The 24,944-nt window shown below is 38.1% G+C and overlaps 1 protein-coding gene across 39 annotated transcripts in view; it reads right to left on the minus strand.

Moving 5' to 3' along the window:
* BAZ2B (bromodomain adjacent to zinc finger domain 2B) overlaps window positions 1-24,944 on the minus strand; it is a 277,531-nt gene that overhangs the window by 34,362 nt on the left and 218,225 nt on the right. For all 39 annotated transcript variants that reach the window (XR_006284740.1, XM_037913210.2, XM_043524903.1 and 36 more), the window contains 6 exons: window positions 15,711-15,851; window positions 14,547-14,801; window positions 13,537-13,751; window positions 10,456-10,530; window positions 5,875-6,118; window positions 1,661-1,723 (listed from right to left, as the gene is read on the minus strand). Coding sequence is in view for 38 of the 39 variants with exons in the window: in XM_037913210.2 (XP_037769138.1) it covers window positions 1,661-1,723; window positions 5,875-6,118; window positions 10,456-10,530; window positions 13,537-13,751; window positions 14,547-14,801; window positions 15,711-15,851 (993 nt within the window). In the remaining variant the exon portion in view is untranslated. The remainder of the gene's footprint in view (window positions 1-1,660; window positions 1,724-5,874; window positions 6,119-10,455; window positions 10,531-13,536; window positions 13,752-14,546; window positions 14,802-15,710; window positions 15,852-24,944) is intronic.

The raw sequence follows: 24,944 nt of genomic DNA on the forward strand, positions 1-24,944 counted from the left end.
TTGCGAATACAGACTAACACGGCTGTTACTCTGAAACCGGTCTCTTTGTATTAATTTAGATGGAATATATGGGCTAAAGTTGTTAATGTGACCCTGACTGTCCAACAGTAAGCACTTTTAAATAAGGTTCAGGGTCTCATCCTGCTTAGTACATGGCAATCACACTATTAAAGATATAGAAAATAAGGGAAAACAGTTACAGCATTTGAAATGTAAAGCATTAAATAAGACTTTCATTTTAACAACATCCCTTATTCCCTCTCTTTTAGCTGAAGATAGTTTTCAGAAGGAAAAAACCAGTCTTTTAAATGGTATTCCGGAGGCTAACAACTGTCCTTTGGGGGGAAAGAGAAGTTAGTTAGCTGAGATGGGCTGGAGCTGTTATTGTTGCTGTTGTTAAAGTCCAATCCCATTTCCTAAGACAACAAACACGCAAAAGGAGAGAGAACAGAACAGCAAAGATAGAAAATGCACCTTCTGTCTCTGGTGTTGACTTTCACTTGCAATCTCACTGCTGGAAAAACAGCCATGGCACACGATCTTACGAGCCACTCCGAGACCTGGCAAACTTGTACAACCATTGGCCTATTTCGGTACTGCTTATAGTTGCCACTTTCTGGTAACAAGCTTACAGCAGGGTTGCAAAATATGCAGTCTTGGTTGGCTAAGCCAGACTCTTATTAAACAAGAGGCAAAAGGAGACAGGAAAGAAAAGAAAAAAGGTGGGGAAGGAAAAGAACACACAGAGGGTGGGTGGAGGTGGCAAAGTCACACATCCCAGCTGGTGTTTGGGATTTAGTTGGAGGTGGCAGAGGTGGTGATGTCATCTGGGTAGGTCTCTCTGTCCTAGTCTGGCCAGAACATCTCTCAGGATCAGGATGAAGAAGGCCTGGGGTCCCACAATATGGTGGGGGTGGCAGCCATGATGGTTAATCTCACTCCAATGGCCAATTTTTCTCCTTGAAGTCTCTTTCTCTCCTAAAAGGGAGTGGTGGGTACAACAGCCCGTCGCCTCATTATTTTATCCACACAATTGCACCTAAATTTCCAACACACCAATTCTGGTTCACTGATCTCTGGTTCCACGCTTTTCTTGTTTACCAAGCATTATTTTTACACAGTCCTTGAGTTGTATCAGTAGGCCTTTTTGTTCGACTAACTTTCTCGCATTGGCAACTTTTCCTATCAACATTTGTAGTTATAGGTTATTGTGATACTTTATGAACTTCTACTCAGTTTTCACAGTTGAGCTCACAATTAGGGTAAATTTGCAGGTCCAAGTATCGCAAAAGGCCCCACTATCAAGGGATGGGTTCTGGACAGTATTCACCAGGGACTGAGAGAAAAGACACCTAAAGAAAGGTGGCTGGTAAACTGATATCCTGTGAGAGTGAAAGTAAAAACATCAGCAGTAGGTAAGTTGCGAGCTGATTAACTGGAAGTAAAAGCACTAGTTAGAAGGTTAGGGAGTTGAGGAAATATGTGAGGGTTGGGAGGGGATCAACCACAAGTACATGGAGAATGGGAGGAAAAGAAACAATGGGAAGATAAGCTGGGATCTGTGTCTCCTTCTGCCCTGTGAAAGAAACCCATGCAGAGAAAGTGCTAGAGGCAGAAAAAACAGATAAGACAGACACTAAAACTGATGGAAATCTCTTACCTTGGTGAGTTTTTCAATCTGTTTCTCTAACTCTTCAACACTTGCTGCCTGGTCCCCATCATCCTACACCCAATAAATACAAAGTCATGATAGTTTATGTCAGGATAATGTAATGCTACTACATCCTACTAATGCTACAGTACAAGAGCTTCATGTAACAAATATGTCATGTCGAATCTGTGGGACAAATTCTACCCTAAGACATGGATGCAACTCCCATTGACCTCAGCGGGAGTTGTGTGCAGAAGTTGGAACTATTTGTTTGTGGAACATATGTGATATGCAAAATATACCTTTACTTCTACAAAAGTATTATAAATCTACCTTCCCAAGATGTATATGTATGGGGAGAGTGGGTGGCCAGTCGACTTTGTCCATTTACAGGAAAAAAATAATTCACCTTGCAGGTGCACACTTAAAACTATAATTTAGTTTATTAAGTTTAATAAAGTTGTGTGTTCTTTTACGTTCATTTTTAAGAGTTTTTCTCACATTAAATAATGGAATAATGTCAGAATCTGATCAATCAGTATTTGGAGAGAGACAATTTGGAGTCTTCTTTCAACATTCACAAGAAAATGCAAAGCCACTTTAAATGACAAAAATTTGTATGGGAAACACTAGTACTGCTCTTGTTGATTTTTAAAGAGAGACCTTCTATGATTGAAAACTGTAAGCTTTAAATTCTGCTTGATGAAATTACAGCTAGAAATAAGAATCATTTCCATAAGAATTTTAATTCAATTCAGTGAGCCCTGGAGGAACTGTAGTACGGTTCCAAGAGAGTTCTATAACATTCCTGGGAAGTCTCAATTACCCCTCACCCTGAAGCAGAAGACAGTAGCCTCCCCTATGTGATTTTTTGTGTGAACAGCTGAAATTATACCTCATATACTTTAAAGGTGAACTGAAAAGCAAAAATGAAACTGGAGTGAAACCCGGAAATGCGTGTTCAATTCCAACAATAACCATGATGCGGTGGTATGAGGAAGGGAGGCATTCCACACAGAAATAAGATTTAATTAACCTTTACAAAAATCGTTCTAACCTTTTGTGAAATTCTTTTTGTACTTCTTGGCTCACAAACGCAGCATTGTGAAACATCACACATAACAGGGGTTGCAATGGGACTTTCTGTATTTATCACAGACATCACATTCTGGGATATCTTAAGTGAACCAGAAAACACCAAGACTTTTTCACACAGTTAAAAATAATTAGAAAAGGTTAGTTAAAGGTTATTTCTCTGTTGAATGTCCCCCATTCCTGGTACCCAGCCTGGTCACTGTGGTATTTAACATAGTTTTAGGGAAAACTCAAATTTCATTTTTGCATTTAATGACATCAGAAGTCTGTAGGATTGCTTGATATGGCTGTGAGTTAAAGAAGACACACAGGTCAATGGAGTCTTCCAATCTTCACAGATAAGACTTTATGAAGTAGGTCTTCCCGCTTAAACATTATTGTCTACTGTCCTTTTTTTGCAAGCTATTCATATTTTGTATTTCAAAGAGGATTGCGTTTCTAAAGGTTCACTTTTTTTGCTTATGGGACCATTCACACACAAAGATTTTCTGGCAGTATCTCCTATATTCATTCACAAGGACAGAAAGACAGCACGAAGGGATTACTGTAATTCAATACACAATCCAGAATGGTGGCCAGAAGGAGAGTTCCTGCAGCTGATGTTTACTTTTTAATCAAAGGTATTTGTATGGATTTGAGCGTAACCACTAGTTTGCATATAAAGCACTGTGCAAACATTAGTCAGTCATTCTCACAACACAATTGTGAGGTACTGTAGGTAAAGAAATACGACCACCTTATTTTACAGATTGGTAAAATGACAGAAAGAAAGGTGATGTGACTTGTTGGAGGCCATATAGCAAACTAGAGCAAAAGGCAGGATTCAAATTTAGCATTTTTTGGCTCCTTTCCCAGGCTTCTTCCACCAGACCACACTGTTGGACTTGTGTGATGTTGCTTGAGATTCTGTGGAACTTCTATAAAAAGCTCAGTTTGCTATAACAAAGACAGTTCAGTTTAAAAGGTAATAAATATTCGTAATGACCCGCTGTCATAATATAAAGGGAATGGTAACCACCTTTTTGTATACAGAACTATAAAATCCCTCCTGGCCAAAGGCAAAACCCTTTCACCTGTAAAGGGTTAAGAAGCTAAGATAACCTTGCTGGCACCTGACCAAAATGACCAATGAGGAGACAAGATTCTTTCAAAGGCTGGGGAGGAGGGGGGAGAAAGGGTCTGTCTGTCTGTGTGATGCTTTTGCTGGAACAGATCAGGAATGCTCTTCAGAACTTCTGTTAAGTTAGTAAGTAATCTATCTAGAAATGCGTTAGATTTCCTTTTGTTAAATGACTGGTAAAATAGGTTGTGCTGAATGGAATGTATATTCCTGTTTTTGTGTCTTTTTGTAACTTATGGTTTTGCCTAGAGGGATTCTCTATGTTTTTAGAGACTCAAAGGTCATATTCTCCAACAAATTTCAATTATTCTGTAACTTTAAACACACACACACACACACACACACACACACACACACACACACACACAGAGTTTCAGCTGAAGCTCACAAACAACCCTTCCCTTCTTTCAGCTTGTAGTCACACCTGACACCTCAGTTTCATAGTGGATATTTAAAAGCAGCAAAGAGTCCTGTGGCACCTTATATCTAAATTAATACAAAGAGACCAGCTCTCCTGAAATGTGCTGTATGTGGTTTTCCCTTTCAAATGTGATTTATAATTACCCACTCACAATTCCCAGGCATTGTAGAGGGGAGACCAGTTAATTCGGCCCTTTGCTTTTAAATTAAGCACGAGGTGCTAAATGAATTTGTCACCACCAGTTAAAGGGTGAGCTCTAGTATTAATAGCTTTATGTTTTCCAAAGGATGGAGGAAAGATAATTAAGGTTAAATGTGAATATACTTCTGTAGGATTTCTTGAGTGAGCGCTGCCATTGTCCACAGAAATACTATGGGGTATTAAAAGCACTGTGATGTTATAGGGAAAAGAAAGATGAGAACAAAGAAGAATAGACTAGAGGTGACACATACAGTAACTCCCCACTTAACATCGTCTCGCTTAACTTTGTTTCGATCTTATGTCCCTGCTCCATTACAGAACACGCTATTTTAAAATTATGTGATGCTCCCCTATAACGTCGTTTGACTGCCTGCTTTGTCCACGGCTGGCAGCCCTGCTATACCCTCCCCATCCCCCCCGAAGGATAAATGGACACAAATCAGATATTAGGAATGGCAATATACAAAAACTTGTAGGGGAACATGTCAACCTCCCTGGACACACAACAGCAGACTTAAAGGAAGCCATCCTGCAGCAAAAAAACTTCAGGACCAGACTTCAAAGAGAAACTGCTGAGCTTCAGTTCATTTGCAAATTTGACACCATCAGCTCAGGATTAAACAAAGACTGTGAATGGCTAGCCAACTACAAAAGCAGTTTCCCCTCCCTTGGTGTTCACACCTCAACTGCTAGAAGAGGGCCCCATCCTCCCTGATTGAACTAACCCTTGTTATCCCTAGCCTGATTCTTGCTTGCATATTTATACCTGCCTCTGGAAATTTCCACTACATACATCCGACGAAGTGGGTATTCACCCATGAAAGCTTATGCTACAATACGTCTGTTAGTCTATAAGGTGCCACCGGACTCTTTGCCACTTTTACAGATCCAGACTAACACGGCTACCCCTCTGATAGTGGATATTATTCATTATAATTTCTCTCTGTACCAATGACTAAACTGAAGCTATCCTGATAATTAACACATCCCCTTCTCTACTCTCTGGAAAGCTACTTTCATGATTATTTACTAGAAAATATTTGGCTCCCTGGATCTGATTTAGTCTTTTCCTCTTTGAAGAGTCTACATCAGATAGCAGGAAGGCAGTCCTCAGAGAAATGAAAATCAAGAGTACGCCAAAACATGCAAACAAAAAATAAACCAAAGACACCTGGCTAAAGAATAAAGAAAAGAATAGCCTATCAAAGAACTTAAAATATCAAACAATTAAAAACAAATCTGACACAATCTCACTTTATGATTTTTTCCTTTTTATAAGTTTTTTGACAAATGTTGTCTTCAAATCTATCATATAAAGGAGTGGAAAGAAAATTCCATTATTTCACATTTAAAAAACAAGTTATTTGTTAAATTAATATTCCCTACCTCATCTTCACAAACTTCTGCCTTCTTTCCCTTTTTGTCATCTTTGTCCTCTTCATCCTCATCATCTTCATCTGCTTGATCATCACTATCATCGTCGTCATCATCATCATAATCACTGTCTCCTCCCTTCCGTCTCCTCTTGCGGCCTGGGGTGGATGTACCCAATGAATGCTGTTCTTCTCCTATTTCACCACCCACTGTAGTATCTCTCTTGCCGGTTTTCTTTGCATGAATGATTCTAAGCCTTTAAACACATGATGTGCAAGTGGTATTACTGACTGTAGTTGTAGCATACACATACTCTACTCTGTACTTCATTCCAAGGTGCACCACTCATTTTAAACTCAAATTTACTTCTGTCCTACGACAACCTTCTGCTATCTCACTGTTTGTTACCAGTGACTGACATAAGAAATTCACATTGTAGAACACTTCATACAGAATTCTGACCCTTAAAAATATATTCAGTTCTGCACTGGATTTCCTGTCTTCAGGGTAATTTCTATAGAGTAACACTGAACGCCTGTATAAAAGACATGCAGGACAAGAGGAATTTTAAATAGCCAGCCCTGTAAGCTAGAGAGAAGAGCACATTTCAATCTTCCTTCTCTATTAATTTATTATTTTTTCTCTTTTTCTTTTGCACTGCACCTGCTGAAATCTGCATTTTACCCACCCATTTAAAAAAGTCACTATTAAACATGTGTATCTGGGAAAGCTGAGAACTGATGATAGTAAAACAAAGAACATCATTTTGCTGAAGTAATCTTAGTGCTAGCAAGGTGATAGTAAACTTGACCCTTGATCCTGTATTTTTTTTAAAATAGAACTTTTTTAGGTGTATTTAGTCTATTTTACATAATGTTTCTATTAGTCTTTATGCTTCGACTGGTCTTTTCACATTCGGGACACACTCTCTCTAAGAAATCGTAACCAGCTAAAGTAACTAAGAGGTTAACAGATGTGTTAATCTTAAGAAACAAATGAGAAAGTTACATACCAGTATTTATGATTGTTGTAGACCTTCCTCTTCTACAAAATCCTACAAAAAAGATTCCATAGAGCAAATGTTATAGTTCTACCTACCAGGAAGCTAGCAGGCAAACACACTGAATCATAGAAGATATATATAACCAGGCTCAAATAGTCATTTAAAGAGCAGGTCAAAAATATAACTGATCTAGAGTAGATATAAAAAAGCGTGTAGAAAAGGCAAATATTTTGTTAGAGAAGAGGGGAGGGAAGGAGGATGGGAAAAGTGAAAGGATTACGACAAACACAATTACCAGCAAGTAATTTTTCCTTGTCGTACTTCCCTACTTCTCCCATCCTACGAAACAACATTCCATACAGCAAGTGGCTATAATGAGAAGTGTGAAAGTAGGTGGCTTCTCAAACAGCAGCCTAGAGAGAGAACACTGACAAAAATGACAGCTCTCCAGAATGCTCATGTATCTAGCCAGTAATGAAGGTCAAAAACTGAAGTGAGGACTGTGCAGTATTCCGACACAGAGTAGATCAATTATCATTGCCTCAGTTCTCACTGCTCAAGAGATAATAGTGCCTTTAGAAGACTAAGGCTATGTCTACACTACAGCTTATGTTGGCATAACTTATGTCGCATAGAGTAGTGAATAAGTTACACTGACATAAGCACCAGTACGGACAGCGCTATGTCGGCTGAAGAACTTCTCACACTGACATAGCTACTGCCACTTGCGGGGGCTGGAATAGTTAAGCCAACGGGAGAGCTCTCTCCCATCAGCTTAGAGTGGCTACACTAGAGAGCTTACAGTGGTGCAGCTGCATCGCTGTAAGCTCTCTAGTGTAGCCATGACCTGACAGTGAGAAATGTCCTGGTAGAACATATTTAAAAATATCTTTAATCCACTTGAAGATTTAGAAGATGTAGAAGATCTTAGACCCTTCTTTTGCTCATGGAAACAGATTTTTAAACTTTCTAATGCACTTTGGGTAAAATTTTCAAAAGTACTTACGTGACAAGTACCTAAGTCCCATTTTCAAAAGGCACCTAAGTCTCACTAAACATCAATGCCTAAGTCACTTTTGAAAATGGGACTTAACAGCGTAAGTCACTCAAGCACTTTAGAAAATTTAATCCTTTTTCTAAGAGAAGTAAAATTTTACAGCCTTCACCACCAGTCTGGAAAGTTTTCTGTGCACAAGAGTTAACATATCAGGCAAAAGCATAGGTGAATGAATAGGCTGACTAACATAAAATTCAAAACTTTAGGCATAAAAATCCAAAGATAATCTGAAGGACAACTTTGTCCAGAAACATCAGCAGATAAAGAAGTTCAATAACCAGTGAACGCAATTCTCAAATGCATCTAAAAGAGAAGAGGGCATGTAAAAAGACCACTTCAGTGGAAAGAAAATGAACAGATAAAACTCTTAAGGATACAAACCGAGGTTTGCATAACACTGAAAATGAAAAGTAGAGAAATGAATCAAAGAAGGCACCACAGACACCAAAAGGCAGCATTCTGCAAGCCAAGGCCCTGGTGAACTCTGGTAAAATGCAGTCACTATGTTGTAAGGAGCAAGTGACCAATGTGCACGCCAAGGCCCTGGTGAACTCTGGTAAAATGCAGTCACTATGTTGAAGTGACCAATGAGAACTCTTCCCGAGAGCACAACTTAACAAAAATGCTCCAAATAGGACAGAAGGTGACAAAGGTGGAACGTTTCCTGATTGTGTCTGGCCACTTAGCCCAATCAGGGGAGAAAGCTTTGTCTCAGAAAGCTGTCCCTTTAATCCTCTTCACTTCCAGGCACATACAGAAAGAGGTGTTTGAAGGAATGACCTCCTGCATAATCTGACCTCAGCGTGGACCTAATGCAAGGTCTACTGGGGCTGCAAACCAAAGATACGGGGCCAGCTAGGTACCAACCTACCTATATTAAGAAAATGACAAATACAATCTGAGCTGATCTTTGCAACACTCCTGGAATCAGGCAAGGGAAAAGAATAGGTCTCCATGGTCTAACTTTTCAAACAGACCTTAAATTCTAGATGTCCACCCTGAGATACCTCAAGGTTTTTAGAAGTACTGAGCGCACATGCCCTCTAAAAGGCATGCTTCTAGTTGGGCACCTGAAAATAGAGACACATAAAATCACTAGTCAATTGTGAAAATGTTGGTCTTCATTCCTTCCCTGAGTCCCAAAAAGAACACAACAATGCACTTGATCTGTGGTTATGGTTTACAACTGAGATGGCTTCTCTCTGAGAAGGGAAACTAATCTACTGTGGGTCTCCCACAGCAACAGCAAATCTGAAGGATTTGATTGAGACCCTGCCTGAGGTACTTCAGTGTTCTGCCCAGAAGCATGAACTCATTGGTTCTGCAGCCAGCCACATGCTCTTTGTCTCCCTTTGCCCACTGATCTAAATGACAGTTTGATGAAGGGAGAGAGATAAGAACGAGGAGTCCCTGAGGAGATAAAGATGGCTAAGATTTCTTGGCTAAATCAGAGCTTCTGCAGCACTGTTTCGACTACATACCCATAGGAGACGACTGGCCTGTTGAGATCCAGATGAGATGGGAGAATGATTGGGCTTGCCCCAAGAGATAAAGCCATTACACCTATGTAGTTTGGGAACCTGCAGTATTAGCGGAGGTCCATAGCTACATTTTTTTTCCTGTAAAATTTTTTTTTTTTAAATGGTCAGGTTTTTTCCTCTATTTCCCTCTTGTCCTTCTTCTTTACTTCTTTCTTCCTTCTGAGACACATTAAACGGAAAAAAAGGAGAAACAGGATTAGAAACAAAGTACCTGAAGCAAAGGACCGAGAAAGGATTCAATGCTTCCTGGATAGGAGGCAAAGTTGAAAAAGGGAAGGGGAGTGGAGCCTGGCTATGTACACCCCATGTGATTCACAGTTTCTTTGCCTTCTAGCCTCCTGGTAAATGGAGCTATTATGCTTGCTGTATGGAATTTTGTTTTGTACGATGGGAGAATAGGGGACATAAAGTGATTACCCTTGAAAATTTGCCAATGTTGCCTGAGGTAAACAGATGAGATTACCTCAGTATCTGCATTATTCCCAACACTTACCATAGGAACACTGAGGATGTACTGCAAATAGTGAGGTAGCATTAGTTAGTTATCAAAGTAACTGGCAAGTTTTTAAGGGTGTCCATTGTAACAACAATCAGGCCCTTTATAAGCATATTTAAATTGAAAATTGAGAAGTGTGGCAGGTCCAATCAGTCTCTTAACATCAATAACAATTTGACAGCTAAAGTAACCTTCAAATAAAAAATGGCTTATTTCTTTCAAAGAATGCAAAATGGATTTGATTTTCTTCCAATTTTGAGGCATAGTAACCCACTGAATCTCATGCATCTTTAAACGATTGTAAAATACTGGCCTTGGGACAAGTTAAATTAATATCATTTCTTAATTAAGTATTGCAGTTACTGGGTTTTTTTGTTGTTGGTTTTTTTTAAAAACACAACTTAGCTGATTTTTGTCTTTGGAACAAATCTTGATAGTAGAAATTTAAACAAACACAAAAGAAATACACTGAAATATTTAAGGAAATATAACTTACTTCCGCAATTTGCCTTCAACCATCCATTTATCTCTTCTTAAATTTGACATATAATCAATGTTTTTATCAATTTCACTGTCAAACACAAAAAACCCAAAGGTTTTAATTAGTTTATGAAATATCACCAACCAAGAACATGCATATGTCTGAGATACACACACTATATATTATATATATAAAAATTACATCCAAAAACACTTCATTAAAAGAACAGGACGATTGCAAAGGCAAGCACTCAAAAGTTAGGAAATATCAGAATTTAGGTTGCAAGTGTAACTTGGACTTCACACACAGTGGCTATTCTTTTAAAAACTTTGAGCGAAATCTCTTCAGCTGTTTTTGAGTAAGGAGAAGGAGTTGGTTTTAAAGAAATAAGAGTGAGTAGTTATTCAGTATTTCTTTTTATAATCCTCAGTAGCCTCAGGCCTTATTTGCCACAGACTATTCAAATCCAGGACCAAACACAAAATTATTAATGTCCTCTGGGCATTTCTATGGTGCTCTAACCATGGTGTCTAAGTGCTTCACAAATATTAATGGATTTATCTTTGAAACAGTCTTCAGAGAAGAGGTGGTATTATCCCCATTTTACAGATGGGACACAAACTCAGAGACATTAAGGCCCAAGTTGTCAAAAGTGTCCACTAACTTTGGATACCCAACCTGAGAAACCTAGGCCCTAATTTTCCAGAATAATTAGCATTTTTATAGAGCATTATACATTGAAAGCACAGCTGCAATCGCTTTTAGTTGAAGTCGTGAGCAATCAGAACCTTGAAATCTGGCTCTAGGCGTCTCATGTTGGACACCCAGAAAATTAGGTATAAAGGTAAGTAACCCTCTTTTAGCAACTGATGTTCTTTGAGATGTGTAGTCCATATATACATATTCCACAGTTGGCAAGTGCATGTCCAGTGTGCACGTGCTGGAGAATTTTCTAGTTAGCAGTTCCCATTGAGGCAGCACATGCATCATTTCGTGACAATATAAAGGGAGAAGCCACCTCACCCTACCTCAGTTCCTTCACTACTGAGAGAGCCTGTGACTTCAGGACTTTGAAGTAGCAGACATGGCAGGTGGGTAGTGGAATATGTATACAGACTACACCGGTCTCAAAGAACATTAGTTACTGTAAAAGGTAAGTAACCTCTTTTTCTTCTTTGAGTGCTAGTCCATATAGATATTCCACAATTGATACACCTAGGCAGTATGCCTCCCTGTAGGCTAGTCTCTGGGTGTACAAACTGCAACACAGATCTTCCTTGTGCATTCCGAAAGGATATAAAGGGCAGAGCCACCATGTCTCAGTTCTTTCTCTACCACCTGCAGTGCATGTCAGAGCAACTCTCTTCAGATTTACCTCCACATTGGTGTTGAGAATGTAGTCAGATAGATGCAGGCACATGCCATAGAGAAAGGCACCTTTCCCTATGTTTGCTGGCAGTACCAGCCAACATGGCAAGTCCCCATGCTTAAAAACTGCCCATCCTGCAAAGCAGTTATGTCTGTGGATGACAGATACAAAAGGTGTCTGTTTTGCCTCAGTCAGGGGCACACCCAGGAGTGTTGTGAATTCTGCAGGTCCTTCTCCAAGTGGACTCAGCAGTTGAGGGAACCACTCCTAAGGGTTTTTCTTATGGAGCAGGCAACTAGGTGGAGACTCCAAGCCCAGATTCCAGGCATCTAAGCTCAAGGGCGACTGATTGTAGTTGAAATCGGTCGCAGCATAAGCTTCAAAACCATATGAAGCCTCCTCATCTAGAAGGCATACAGATAGGTCAGATTTGGACTGCAAGCCTTGAAAAGAGAAGAGGCAAAGGTGGCCCTCCCTTGATCTGGCTTCAAGGCAGCATAAAAACTACCAGGCTGTCGGATGCTGAGGGTGCCTCAAAACTTAGGGCTAGTCTACATTAGAAGTGCTACAGCACACAGCTGCACCGATGTAGCTGCACCACTGCAGCGAGTGTGGTGAAGACACTGTAAGCCAACAGGAGAGAGCTCTTCCACCAGCATAACACCACCTTCGCGAGAGGATGTAGCTACGTTGGCAGAAGAAATTTTGCCGCCAATATAGCGCTGTTTACCCTGGTGCTTAGGCTGGTGTAACTTAGACCGCTAAGGTGTGTGGATTATTCACATCCCTGAGCAACATAACTTATACTGAAGTAAGTGTTAGTGTAGACAAGCCCTTAGAAAAAATTCTCTCAGTACTGGTGCCAAACGGACCTAACTGTGATAGAGACACCTTCCACCTCCACAAAGATGGCACTGCATTAGTCTTGTATTGAGGCAGTTGGAACGGTCCCTTCTTTCCCCCCAGTGGGGATTGCGGACTAGAAAATTCTCTGATGTGTGCAAATTGCTGAGTGCGCTTCCCATTGTGGAATATGTACACGGACTGGCATTCGAAGAACACCATACAATTACTGGCCATTTGTGAACATTTTGATTTAAGTGACTTGCCCAGCATCACATATGAACACTGTGGCAGAAGCAGGAATACATTACACTTCTCCAGGGCAGCATTCAACTTCCTTAATCCTGGGACTGTCCTTCCTCTTCCTGCAACCCCCTGCCTCATTCACTACACACCTTCCAATTTCTGCAACAAAGAAATCCTACAAACAGCCTCATTCTGAATTATTATAGTGGTAAGCAGCCATGCCACCTCCGCTGATGATCTTATTAATCCAACTGGTACGTAAAGGAAGGAATAGGCAAGTATTTGGATTAAAAAACAGGGTGCTGCATAAAGGTTAGCTGTTCAACCTTTTTTGAGTTATTTCCAAAAGGAGCTGGTGACATTTCTTTAAAATCTTCCATAACTCAAAGATTTTGCTCAAAGTCTTGAAAAGAACATTCCCTCTGGGCATAAACCAAGCATGGAAAATTTTAAATTTCCCAAGGTAATTCTTTAGAAAAGTTTTGAGTATATGAAAATAGGGAGTTATAACAGAAATCAGCTCTCACCCTTTGCTGCAGCAGGGGCTAACAGAACTCTACAATAACAAAATATGATATACACATTATGCATTATATGGTATATTTGTACAGCATGGATAAATGTTTAGAAAATCTTACCTCACTACACTTTTGCTGCATGCTAACTCATTAATAAGGAAAGCAAGTACCGATGCTTTCTGAGCTGGAGTATGTGCCTGGAAAGCTTTGGTCTTTAGACTTTCGGTAAGCTCAGTTTGCCCACAGTGAGCTTCCATAAAAATCTGCAGAATCTCAGAAACATTGTCACGGTTGACACCAACATTCAACAAATGTTCCCCAAGAGTAGTTTTGGCCTAAAAAATAAGTTTTTCGGTAATTACATAAGAACAACAAAATACTATAACAGACCCAATAATACAATATGGTTAATAATAATACTTTTTAAAATTTATTTAGGGCATCCAACCCCAAACTTAAAGTTGAGTTGAGACAGCACAGTGCAACAAAATGCCTGCATCCACTGTATGTTTCAAAAAACTGAAATAACACTAATGTACACTAAATAGGTTAAGTAAAAGCAGACCAACATGCCAAATGGTATTTGTCAGAGAATTATAGATAGTGGCTAGCACAATTCAGAATTTTTAGAAAGGGCTTCAGTAAAAGGTTACATTAGTCCAAGCAAAAAAAAAAAAAGGTAGAGAGAATCATGGCGTCAATCAGCGTTTTGACAATAGGGTTAGAGGGGAAGGAGCAGATTTTGAAGGAAGCAGCTATAAGATTTGCCGAGAACCTGGAGGTGAGGGTAGAAGAAACAGGAGGAATCAAAGATGTACCTATAGAGGTGATGGTAGATCATGGGAGAAGGTATGTATGGGGAACAGGGGGAATGTAAGGATCAAAGATAGATCTCTGGAAAATACTGACAAAGGGTGAGAGTGAGGAGGAAGAAGAGTCACTGAAGGTACAACAGAAAGAGTGGTCAGCAAGACAGGAGAAGCACTAGGAAAAAATAGTTATTGGAGTCCAAGGAAGAGAGACTACCAAGGAAAAGTGGGTGATTTTAATGGTTACTATTACTACTTTAATTACTAATATTATTTGTTTACCACTGTAAGGTGTTTAGGACTTTTTTTTTTTTTTTTTACCTTGTATCCTGTGATTAGTCCTGGATCACAAACAGCAGCTGAGAGGAGCCTTACAAGTAAGTCTTGTACTTCTCCCATGCTGTCCCCTATGTTTAACAAGCCCTCTTGAAGAACACTTAGATTAGGGACATCCATATTCACATCAAAGCCAAGAACTTTACCAAAGTTGCGCAAGAACTGCACCACCATGAGACAGTCTGAAAATGTGCTTCCAGAGAGAACAAGTCCTGGAATGCGAGGCAACTCTGGCAAAGGCTGAAAATCAAAGAGAAAAACAATGAGATTCAGTAGGATCTTCCAAGATCACTATAACTTACAAGACTTGATGTTAATAATAAGCTACAAAAGGTTGGTGTCTGAAAGGTGAAATAATTCCACTATTTTCATAGTTGTAGGGGGCAACACGTTATTTACTACTGACACGTTGGGGTAGATGTGACACTCAGACTCTACTCTGAACTATAAAGCACTATAAAAGTGTGTGTGTGAATCTTATAAATCTTATAAAATGAAAAAGAACGCAGTGTTGTCACTGTGTCAGTCCCATGATATTAGAGAGAGAAGGTTGGTGAGGTAATATCTTTTGTTGGACCAACTCCTGTTGGTGTAAGCTCGAAAGCATCTCTCTCTTACCAACGGAAGTTGGTCCAACAAAAGATATTACCTTACCCACCTTGTGTCTCCAAAGTAGCTCTCTGGTAGACAGAACTGGGAACTGAGACAGGTCCTGAGGGAACACTCAAGCTCAGGAGAAGGATTACATTGGGGAAAGGAGTCCCAGGAGAGGCCACGCCTACGGAGAAGGCTCCAGCTGAGGTTCATGTAGTGAGAGAGACTACAATTCTTTTATAGTAATAATTGTGATGGTTACTTTAATATTTTAAAGTAGGAAAGCATGTGAATTTTTGGCAGTCTCAAAAGTAATTTCATTAGATAACTAAAACAATATTGCCTCTGTATTTGTAGTACCCTTTAGTTAATGCTTACATTAAGTATATAGATAATACTGCAAATACAGTTATCTAAGGCAAAATTAGAATGTTTTTAGGGGCAGCTGCAGTAAGAAAAATTAATTATTGACACAATGGCAAGAGACAGAGACGAGAGAAACAGGATTAAAAAGGGGCAAGAAAATAAAAAGTAAATTTACATTATTATGATTACCTTCTGGTCTGCTAAGCACATATCTTCATTAGGCTTCTTTAGCTCCTTAGCCATTTCTAATTCCAATCTTCGCTGTTCCAGTTTACGCTCTTTATTTAATCTTTTTTCATCGCGTTTCTCTTGCTTTAACCGCTCTTTCTCCTTAAATAGAACAGAAAGGAAAGAAAATTAAACCCATGCATTATACTTACAATGGAACAATTTAAGAATCTGAAAAGCACTAGTTATATAATCTTAATAATCACCACAGCAATTAAAGCATTTGAATTAAAAGAAGGCATGGGGAGAAACTGCCATCCCCAGCACTGTAAACAGAGTTAAATCATCCTGTCCGTGAGCAGTTCCGAGATCTGTGACAGAAATCATTTCTTATATAGCTTTCCATGTGCCAGCAATGGACATTTAAAAGAGATGGCCATGCTCCAAATTGGTCTCTAAAGTAGACATCAGTGCACCCTTTCCGAAAAAGTGGGGATGGCTTAGCCAAAGTGGAGTCATTCTGCCTCAGCACATCAGAAAAAAGATTCTTCAGGAGCAAAAGATTCTTCTGCGTACTAATGACTGATAGGCAACTGCTCCAAATGTGAGGCTATCAAGTCAGAAGGATAAGCATATATATCCTAACACACATCTACAAAGAAGGGTCACTGCAGACTGCAGCAGTCCAGAACACCATGCCATTATTAAATCTTCCCTGAAGATGTATAGTTGCCAACAACCCCACAGCAGGGAAAACTGTTTGACAAGATATAAATCTGACACTGTGCGGCCACTCAGTAACAGCCCTTTTTCAAAACAGAAACATCATGGTTCACCTGTAGTTTTTTACTGTCCAAATCACACAGCAAAATGTGTGTACTGTGTCAGAAGGGCAATGACAATTGAACCCACTTATTGTTGCCTGCTACCCAAAACAGTGCTGTCCTAACACTGTTGATGGCATAGGTAGCCATTCCCTTACACACAATTTACCCCAAGATGCTTTCCCCAGGTATCTTGCCTTTGGTAGGATTTTCCTAAATTCTCCACCAGTCAAGCTCAGCTATGTCTGCCATTTATAGCCATTCAAAAAAGTGTAGACGGAATGGTGATGGGCTGCATGTAGAAAGTGGAGACACCTATTCCATGCAGATCTATCCCGTGTGGAAGTCTGGATAGTTATAGTAAGAGCAGTTAATATAAAAATAAATATGAATGTATATGTCTATGGAACACATTTTAAACCACTGACTTTACTTTTTTTTTTTTTTTTTAAATCACACAATGTATACATTTTATAAAGAGAATAAGTTAGTGTGTGCAACTTTACTGCTATAAGATTATTTTTGTGTGTTCAATGCACACAGCTTTTGGGCTTGCATCACTAAGCAGTGAAGCATGCAAAAATCTCACCACTGCACATTCAGCCATACGTTATTCTATGCGCATAAACATAGCGACAGCCAACTAAATGGTCAGCTATCTTTGTCTCTCTTGCTCCTCAAACACTTTCTACATTATGTCACCTTTTATTATATTAACTACATCTAATCAGGCATCTGGTATGACCGATGCTGAATTTGGAGCTCTCCTAGATTCTGGACTGGCTCTAGGGGTTCTTCTCCCCCAGGCAAAGTGGTAACCTTCGTCCCTGCCAGCCCACACTCACCCACACGAACAATGAATATTTTGCTGCTCTTGGTAATGCATGTTTTGTCTGCATGATTTATTCCATACCTCTGCACAACAAATATGAAATTTAAAATAATGAAAAAAATTTACATGGACTTTGCAATCATTCTCTAACATCAAAATCAACTCTTCTGCATCATACAAGGGCAAGTCTATAAATCCTCAAGAACCTAATGCCATGAGGGTTAAGACAGCACAATGCGTATAGCATCAGCCTTTCACCTGTAGTGACCAAGGGCCAGACAATGTAACTAAATTGGTTCACACCAGGGGCAGAACTCTTCCCAGTAGTCAAAATAATTTGGTGGTTTTAGCATAATCTCCTTTGTCTGCATTATAAAATAACTTCAGAATTTTGCATAACTATCTTTTGATGAAAGGAAGACCTAGGATTGCAATAAGAGACATGCTGAAGGGCAGGACTGAGGTCTATTCACAGAGCTGCATAGAGTAGCCTCCAAATTGTCTGTCTTCAGTCCTAGGATCACTGACTGGACTACTGAGAAGTGATTCAAATAATCTGGGTACTGTATAGGGCATACAATCCTGGAATGCTATTTACATAACATCCGAACAGTGGAAAAAAGACATACATTTTCTTTGTGTGGGGAACAAAGCAGCAAAGAGCAGAGCTCGATGACGACCTCTAATGTGATGTGTGTACATGTGGAATGTGGTAAATCCAGGGCACAGGGAGCATCTACCGGCTCATAATGTCACCTGGAGAGACAAAGTAGCCACATCCAGAATTCCCTACATATCCTGTATTAGGTGCTACAGCCAGGCCATGCCAGCACCCTGACCAGTTGAAGATTCCATCCCTCAGCCCTGTGACTCTTCACAGGACACACCACTTTTACTTATGCTTTGTTCCATTCACCAGAACACGGGTCAGTCTCTAGAAAGCCAAAATACATTAAAGCTGTATACAAAAATCCATGCCCTTACTGCAATTAAAATGCTCTCAGAGCAAAGCATATCTGGGAATTAATGACTGGTTTGGTTAAATGCTCCTCTGCTGCATCTTGGGCCTCCAGTACCCCCAAACTCGTTGGTATTTCTTAGAAAATATCCTATACCTTGGCCATTATTATTTACATATTTTTGACAATTAGCAAAATGCTATGGACAGTTATGGGACGGGGAAGTAGATTTATTTTAAATAACACTTTCTGTACAGGTTTCAGAGTAGCAGCCATGTTAGTCTGTATTCTCGAAAAAGAAAAGGAGTACTTGTGGCACCTTAGAGACTAACCAATTTATTTGAGCATAAGCTTTCGTGAGCTACAGCTCACTTCATCGGATGCATAAAGTGGAAAATGCAGTGAGGATTTTTTATACACACAGACCATGAAAAAATGGGTGTTTACCACTTCAAAAGGTTTTCTCTCCCCCCACCCCACTCTCCTGCTGGTAATAGCTTATCTAAAGTGATCACTCTCCTTAAAATGTTTATGATAACTTTCTGTACAGTTATGATCAAAAATAAAAATGTTATAAAAATGGTACATTGTTACTCAAGAGATCTGCTCCCTGGGTGTATTGAGAGTAGTCAGTTTATTTTACTGACTAAAATAAACATTTACTACCCTTTACTTTTGTTAGTAACGTTAGCATGGAACTAAATATAACTGTAGGAGAGTGAGCGAAATTCTTCTAAATTCCTCCTCCATCATAATACTTAAGTGAGTTTCACATGGAGAATCTTTATTATTGGTGATAATGCATACAATTGAAAGAACACAGCTCAACCCTCAGTTCTTAGGCTGAATCTGCAGGGCTTGCAGATAGACTAGCTTTTTTTTTAATTCTTGTAAATGCAGCAAATTTGACACAGAAACCACTGAAACACACATAGAACCCATGACCCCATTTATCAAGTCACATTTCAAAGAACAGCACACTTAAATAATTTTGCATGAAAATCACTATTTAAATGGACAGATAAATCCCTCTTGCTTTGAACTGAATCACAAAAACACAAAACCAAAACACAGAAAAAAATTCCCTGACGTTTTCCAACATTTGCATTAAGTACAGCTTTGAGTTAAGATATTTAGCCTTATTCTTAGAGGTATTTTGGGAGAAAGGCATGGTCCTGTGGTCTGACCACCACAGCTCTAATCCTGGATCAGACAGCAACCCCCTCTTATTTAACCTTTCCATATTAGTTAATAATGCTAACTGTACTGACACCTCACAGGGTATTCTGAGGTTTAATCAGTTAATGTCTGCAAAGTGCTTTGAAGATGAATCTCATTATATAAAATGTTAAAGTATTATTAAGTTCAAACTCAGACTTTTAATAAAACTGGTTCATGGGAGGTAGAGACTATTCAGATTAAAGAATCAAAGTTTTCCTGCCACTTGGAAATATTTGGACAGAAAATCTAAATACAAATTTTTCACGTTAATCACTTGAAAAGGACAGTTTGTAGAAACTGGTTAATACCTTTTTTCAGAAGGCTAGGATTTAAGAATACTGGATATAATAACTGATTTTAGGCCAACAATACTGTGAAAAAATAAATTTAGTACAGAAGAATGTAAGGTGGCTTTGACCAATTGTTACAAAACTTTATAACATATGGGACTGTTAAGCCTCTGTATTGAAGCATTTGCCATATAATCCACTGAAATGGTCTATCCCTTTGCATTTTATGATTCTTTTGGGTCCTTTACATTTTTGTTCTCGGCATAATTAAAAGTGAGAATATGTTTCTTCTGACAGCAACTTGTACTCAAATTTAAAAGGCATAAATAAAATTTAATATATAAGGGAATGCTGTGGGTTACATGGAGAATAAAAATGAGATTAATAAAACAGAGGTCATAGGAGGCAGATATAAAAACAAAAACTGCAAATGTTGTTGCATTAGGCATAAGATGAAAATGCAAGTTTGTCTATAGCAATTAATATTATAAAAAATCTAAAGTAGTATTTCAGTGTAAGCATTTCTATTTACTAGGTAGTAATAAATGTTCATTCTTTTAGTAATATTTTAGATTTATAATGTATTATTCAGAGTGATTTTAGGGACAATAATATGTACAAAATATGGAATCAATGCATTTTTTGCAGCAACAGTTTATTCTGTTTCAATTAAAATTTTACCCTATCTAAAGGATACAGAAAGATATGCTTGTATAAAACAGCCGTATTAAATTATATACATTATTCATTCCCTGTTGCTACAGAAAAATCACCTCCATGATCTTTATCCCTTTGTATCTTTACTTGCACAAACATCAAATTAATCAGATATTCTTGGCTGCTACACCTATAGTTATAGGTAACTGTCCAGTTTTAAATGGTCAGCTTACATATGGGACATTTAAAACAGAAAGGTTGGTTTAGTTAAGAAAAACTGACAATTCCACATGGTATTTTCACTAAACATATATTTATGGTATAAATCCTCATTGATGCAATATGTGCATCACTATTAGAATCACTAGGGTGCTGTGAATTCCATTCTACTTTCAAACTGCTTATTAGACAACTTCTGAAACCTGAGGTACTCCCATATCATAGTGATGTCTACAAAACTGCTGACAGAGACCTTTAGCAATAAATACATGTTTAACAACCTTTTGTTGTTTACTGATCCCTGAGGAATTATAGGGAAAAAACCTCTGGTACAATTATGATAGTTTGATATGATAGATAAAATGATTACAAGTTTGTGTGTGCTATTGTTTGAAATTTAATTGCTAAAATGAAGGAACTCAGGAGAGTCCTGACTAAATTTAATCTATTTGATTCTACACCCTGCGTTTTACACCCTCTGATTTTCTTGTGCTTTTTAATGCTGGTAATAGAGCACGCTGCTAGGTCAAATCATGAACTCCATAGTCAGTCAAAACTTCCATTAAATTCTGTGGAAAATGGGAGATTTGCATGAGTATGGAATGTAGAGTTTTATCCCATATTAGCTACTAATACCTCTGCTAACTCATTTGTCCAAACACATGATGCTACTGTACTGAGCTCACAGTACTGAGAATAGAAGAACACTACAATGTTTAGTTTTAAGAAAAACATTTCAATGTGTTGATATGCTCCTTAATGTTTGCAAACAACAAAAAAACATTTTTCAATGACTAGTAACAAGAACTTTTAAGAAAAAAAATCAAGAAATTATAAAAATTAAATTTCTATCACAGCAGTTTTCATTGTTAACCCAAATGCCACCACTTCAGAGACCACTCTGCTTTCAGGATAGAGTTTTTTCACCAGATTTTTTAGTGAGATTTTTCCTGTTTAGATAAATAGTTTTGTTTTTTTAAAAAATTGTATCAAGCTAAAAATACATCACTAGTGTTTTTTTTCAGCTAAATTGTGGGTATGACAAAATAATGTTATTTTATGGGGCACTGCAGTAGCTTACAAACTATTAGAAAAGAATGTAATCCAACTTTTCGATACAGAAGAGCAGCTAGGTAGCCTTACACTTTCCAATTGTTAGGCATTATTTTGATGTTAAACACAGAATTAAGCTGCTAGAATTAATTTTGTTTAAATTTATAAACAGTTTATTTAGCCGAAGCTGCTTTTTACATTCTTTAGAAATGTGTTTAACGGAAGTCTACTCTTGCTACTAGTCATGGTTTTGATATTCCTTTTACCTTTAAATCTTTTAGTTGTCTGTGATTTGTATTTGATTATTTATTTTGCTACTTCTTGGTTTACCAAGAGCTTTAACATTTTTACAGTTAGATATTAACAAAAAAGTAAATAAATTAAGCTATAGAAACAAAAGGCAAGGTTTGCAATGTTTTAACCTTGAAGCTCTCAGAAGATAACATCATGGTTAAATCTGAAGATAGTGTCAGACTGAAATATGAGATGTAAATTAGTCCATCATGGCCTAACAAAAGTTTAATCAATAATTCTGTACATTGCCTCTGGTTTTATCATCTATGCTATTCCAGCATGTAATTTTATTAACTCCTTTTTATTTTTGCAGTCTACACTCTGTTGCAATACAAGGTACGGTATGATTTGACATTTTAACCACTGGAGCTGCAAATGTTGATTGAAGTGTTTTATCTAATAAATCTCTAATTATTGCAGTCTAAGTTGAATAAACTGAATAGAGTACTCCTGAAAAAGCTTATTGAACATAAGCAGTTTTGTTTAATGTTGTTCAATCTCAAGTCAATTCTAATGACTTTTTTCAATTTCTTTCTCTTCAATTTCTTTCCTGGCCAGAATTATTTATGTTATGTGCAAGTGCTACGTACATAAGTGATTTATTCCCTTACAGGAGGCTCATAAATTTTGTTCTGAAATGGGAAGGGATTTAAAAAATAAATTCTCATAATTACACAAGAAAATACTTTGATATAGCATGACTTATATGTGAAAGAAAGAATGATTGTTAGTTAAATATGTGTAAATAGAAGTATCCACCCTCCATTTTGGATAACTTTATGCTTTGCTTTTCTATGGAATTTCATGACCATGGATTTTTATTGCACAGAATGTGTAAACGCAAAAACCTACTTGTTCATGGAATACTGTAGCTGCAAAATTTAATGCAGAAGTAGAAGAGAGAGAATCAGGGTGAAGGAGATAGTGACAGAAGTATATTATTTATCTATATTACAGACACAGCAACATTTTCTTTCGGCTTGATTGTCAGAGCCCTTACTTGACCACAAAGGGATGCAAGAAGGGGTAAGGCCTACAGGACTATGATGGGGAGAGCAAGGGCTACTTTGCCCAATGCTCCTTGCTGAGAGCAAGGGAATGAGGAGAGGGTGAAGAGAATACACAAGGAGGAGTAAGCTTCTCCACAAGAAGAGGTGAAGTAATTTACTGCTTCCCCAATAAGGGGGGAGCAGGGTGGAAACTGTGACTCTCCAAAGTCACAATTCATCCTCTGATCGTCTCCTCGGCCAGTGCAGTTAACATGCATATTCTATATGCATAGTCTGTAGCAAAGAACACATAGTTGTGGCCTTGAGCTTCACATAGGGAGCACAAGGATGTGGATACAACTTAAGAGCACCCAAGAAGAGCTGTATGTGGTGCTACATCTAACATTGCTCAACCAGTGCAGCCAGGACACCTTCCTTTTGTTTTTATAGTAGCCAAAGCTCTACTATATGCAGCCCGTGCATCACAAAAAGGTATAGGACTGATGATAAAGAAAGGAAAGCTTAACACAAATATGTCAGACAAGTACAGCAGACAAACAGGCCTTCTCAACAGCAAGATACCAAAGATGTTTCAGAAAATAAAGATTTAGTGTCATAAAGATACTTCTTTTTGGACACAACTAGAACATCCTCATCAACTGCTAATCATCTGGCTTGATAACAAACAATCTCATGCAGGGAAGGCAGAACTTATAAAAGGTACGAAGGGTGCTAACTATATTTACTACAATCCAGACTTCTCATATAATCTTCTTGTACTTCCATATCAAAAGCTTTCTATGGTCAGTGATAGGACATGAAATTCAAAGAGGAGTTCATGATATGTATTTATTTTTAGGCATTTCTCTCAAACAGGTTTGCTGTTTACAGCTTGGCAGGAAAATCCGTTTCAAAGAGTGTGTGAGTGAAGATTGCTTCCCACATACCGTACATTTGTTACGAACCTCTTTGAAATGTATGGAATGTAATGATATTTTAATATTTACTCCTTTATATATGTTTCTATGAAGGGGTATTCTACTATTCTGATAGCATTAATCAAGAAATCTATTTTTCTGATATCCCTCTACTTAAAAATATTTTGCTGCATACATAAAACAGAATAAAGCAGCATTAGCACTAGTGTAAATGCAAGTTAAAATATCTTGGTTTTTTTTCTTTTAAAAATGTTCCCTCATCAACATATACTGTATCATCTTTTAGTATGTGTTCTACATGCAGCTGTTGGAAACATCCATGCTTCTGGATTTACACTTATATTCTCAAACCTAGCTATCAATATACAAATGAGAAATTTGTTACTGAATGTGGTGTGCTTTTTAAACACAGAAAACTATCAAACAAAAGCCCACTCCTGCCAACACTCATGCATGCAACTAACTATACACATGAGAATAGCCCTAAAGACTTAAAGGGGACTAGAGAGACAAAGTGGATGAGGGAATATATTTTATTGGATGAACTTCTACTGGTGAGATAGACAAGCTTTCAAGCTTACATGGAGCTCTTTAGGTCTGGGAAACTATTGGGACTACTCACACGTGTAAAGTTAAGAGCTTGTGTATTTGTTTGCAAGATCAGAGTTAAAGGGTCTATCCTACAGTTCTTTCTCAGTCAAAATTCCCATTAAACTTTATGTAATTTTGCTGAAGTAGAACTGTAGGCTGGGGTCTCAAGAAGGTAAATGGTAGAAAACTCCGATTTATACTTTGCCATGATGCTTTCTTTTTTCAGTGTGTATATTCTTCCATTTTATTTTACTCTTCACACCATTTATTGTGAGTATAGAAATAATTCTAAGAATAAACAACAAATTGAGAATAGACTTTTTCATGGATTGATTTGCCGGGTAAAATTTGCTTTCAGAATAAATGATAATAGTTTAAGGCATAGCCT

The sequence above is a fragment of the Chelonia mydas genome, chromosome 11 (genome assembly GCF_015237465.2).
Source record: "Chelonia mydas isolate rCheMyd1 chromosome 11, rCheMyd1.pri.v2, whole genome shotgun sequence".
Taxonomy (NCBI): domain Eukaryota; kingdom Metazoa; phylum Chordata; order Testudines; family Cheloniidae; genus Chelonia; species Chelonia mydas.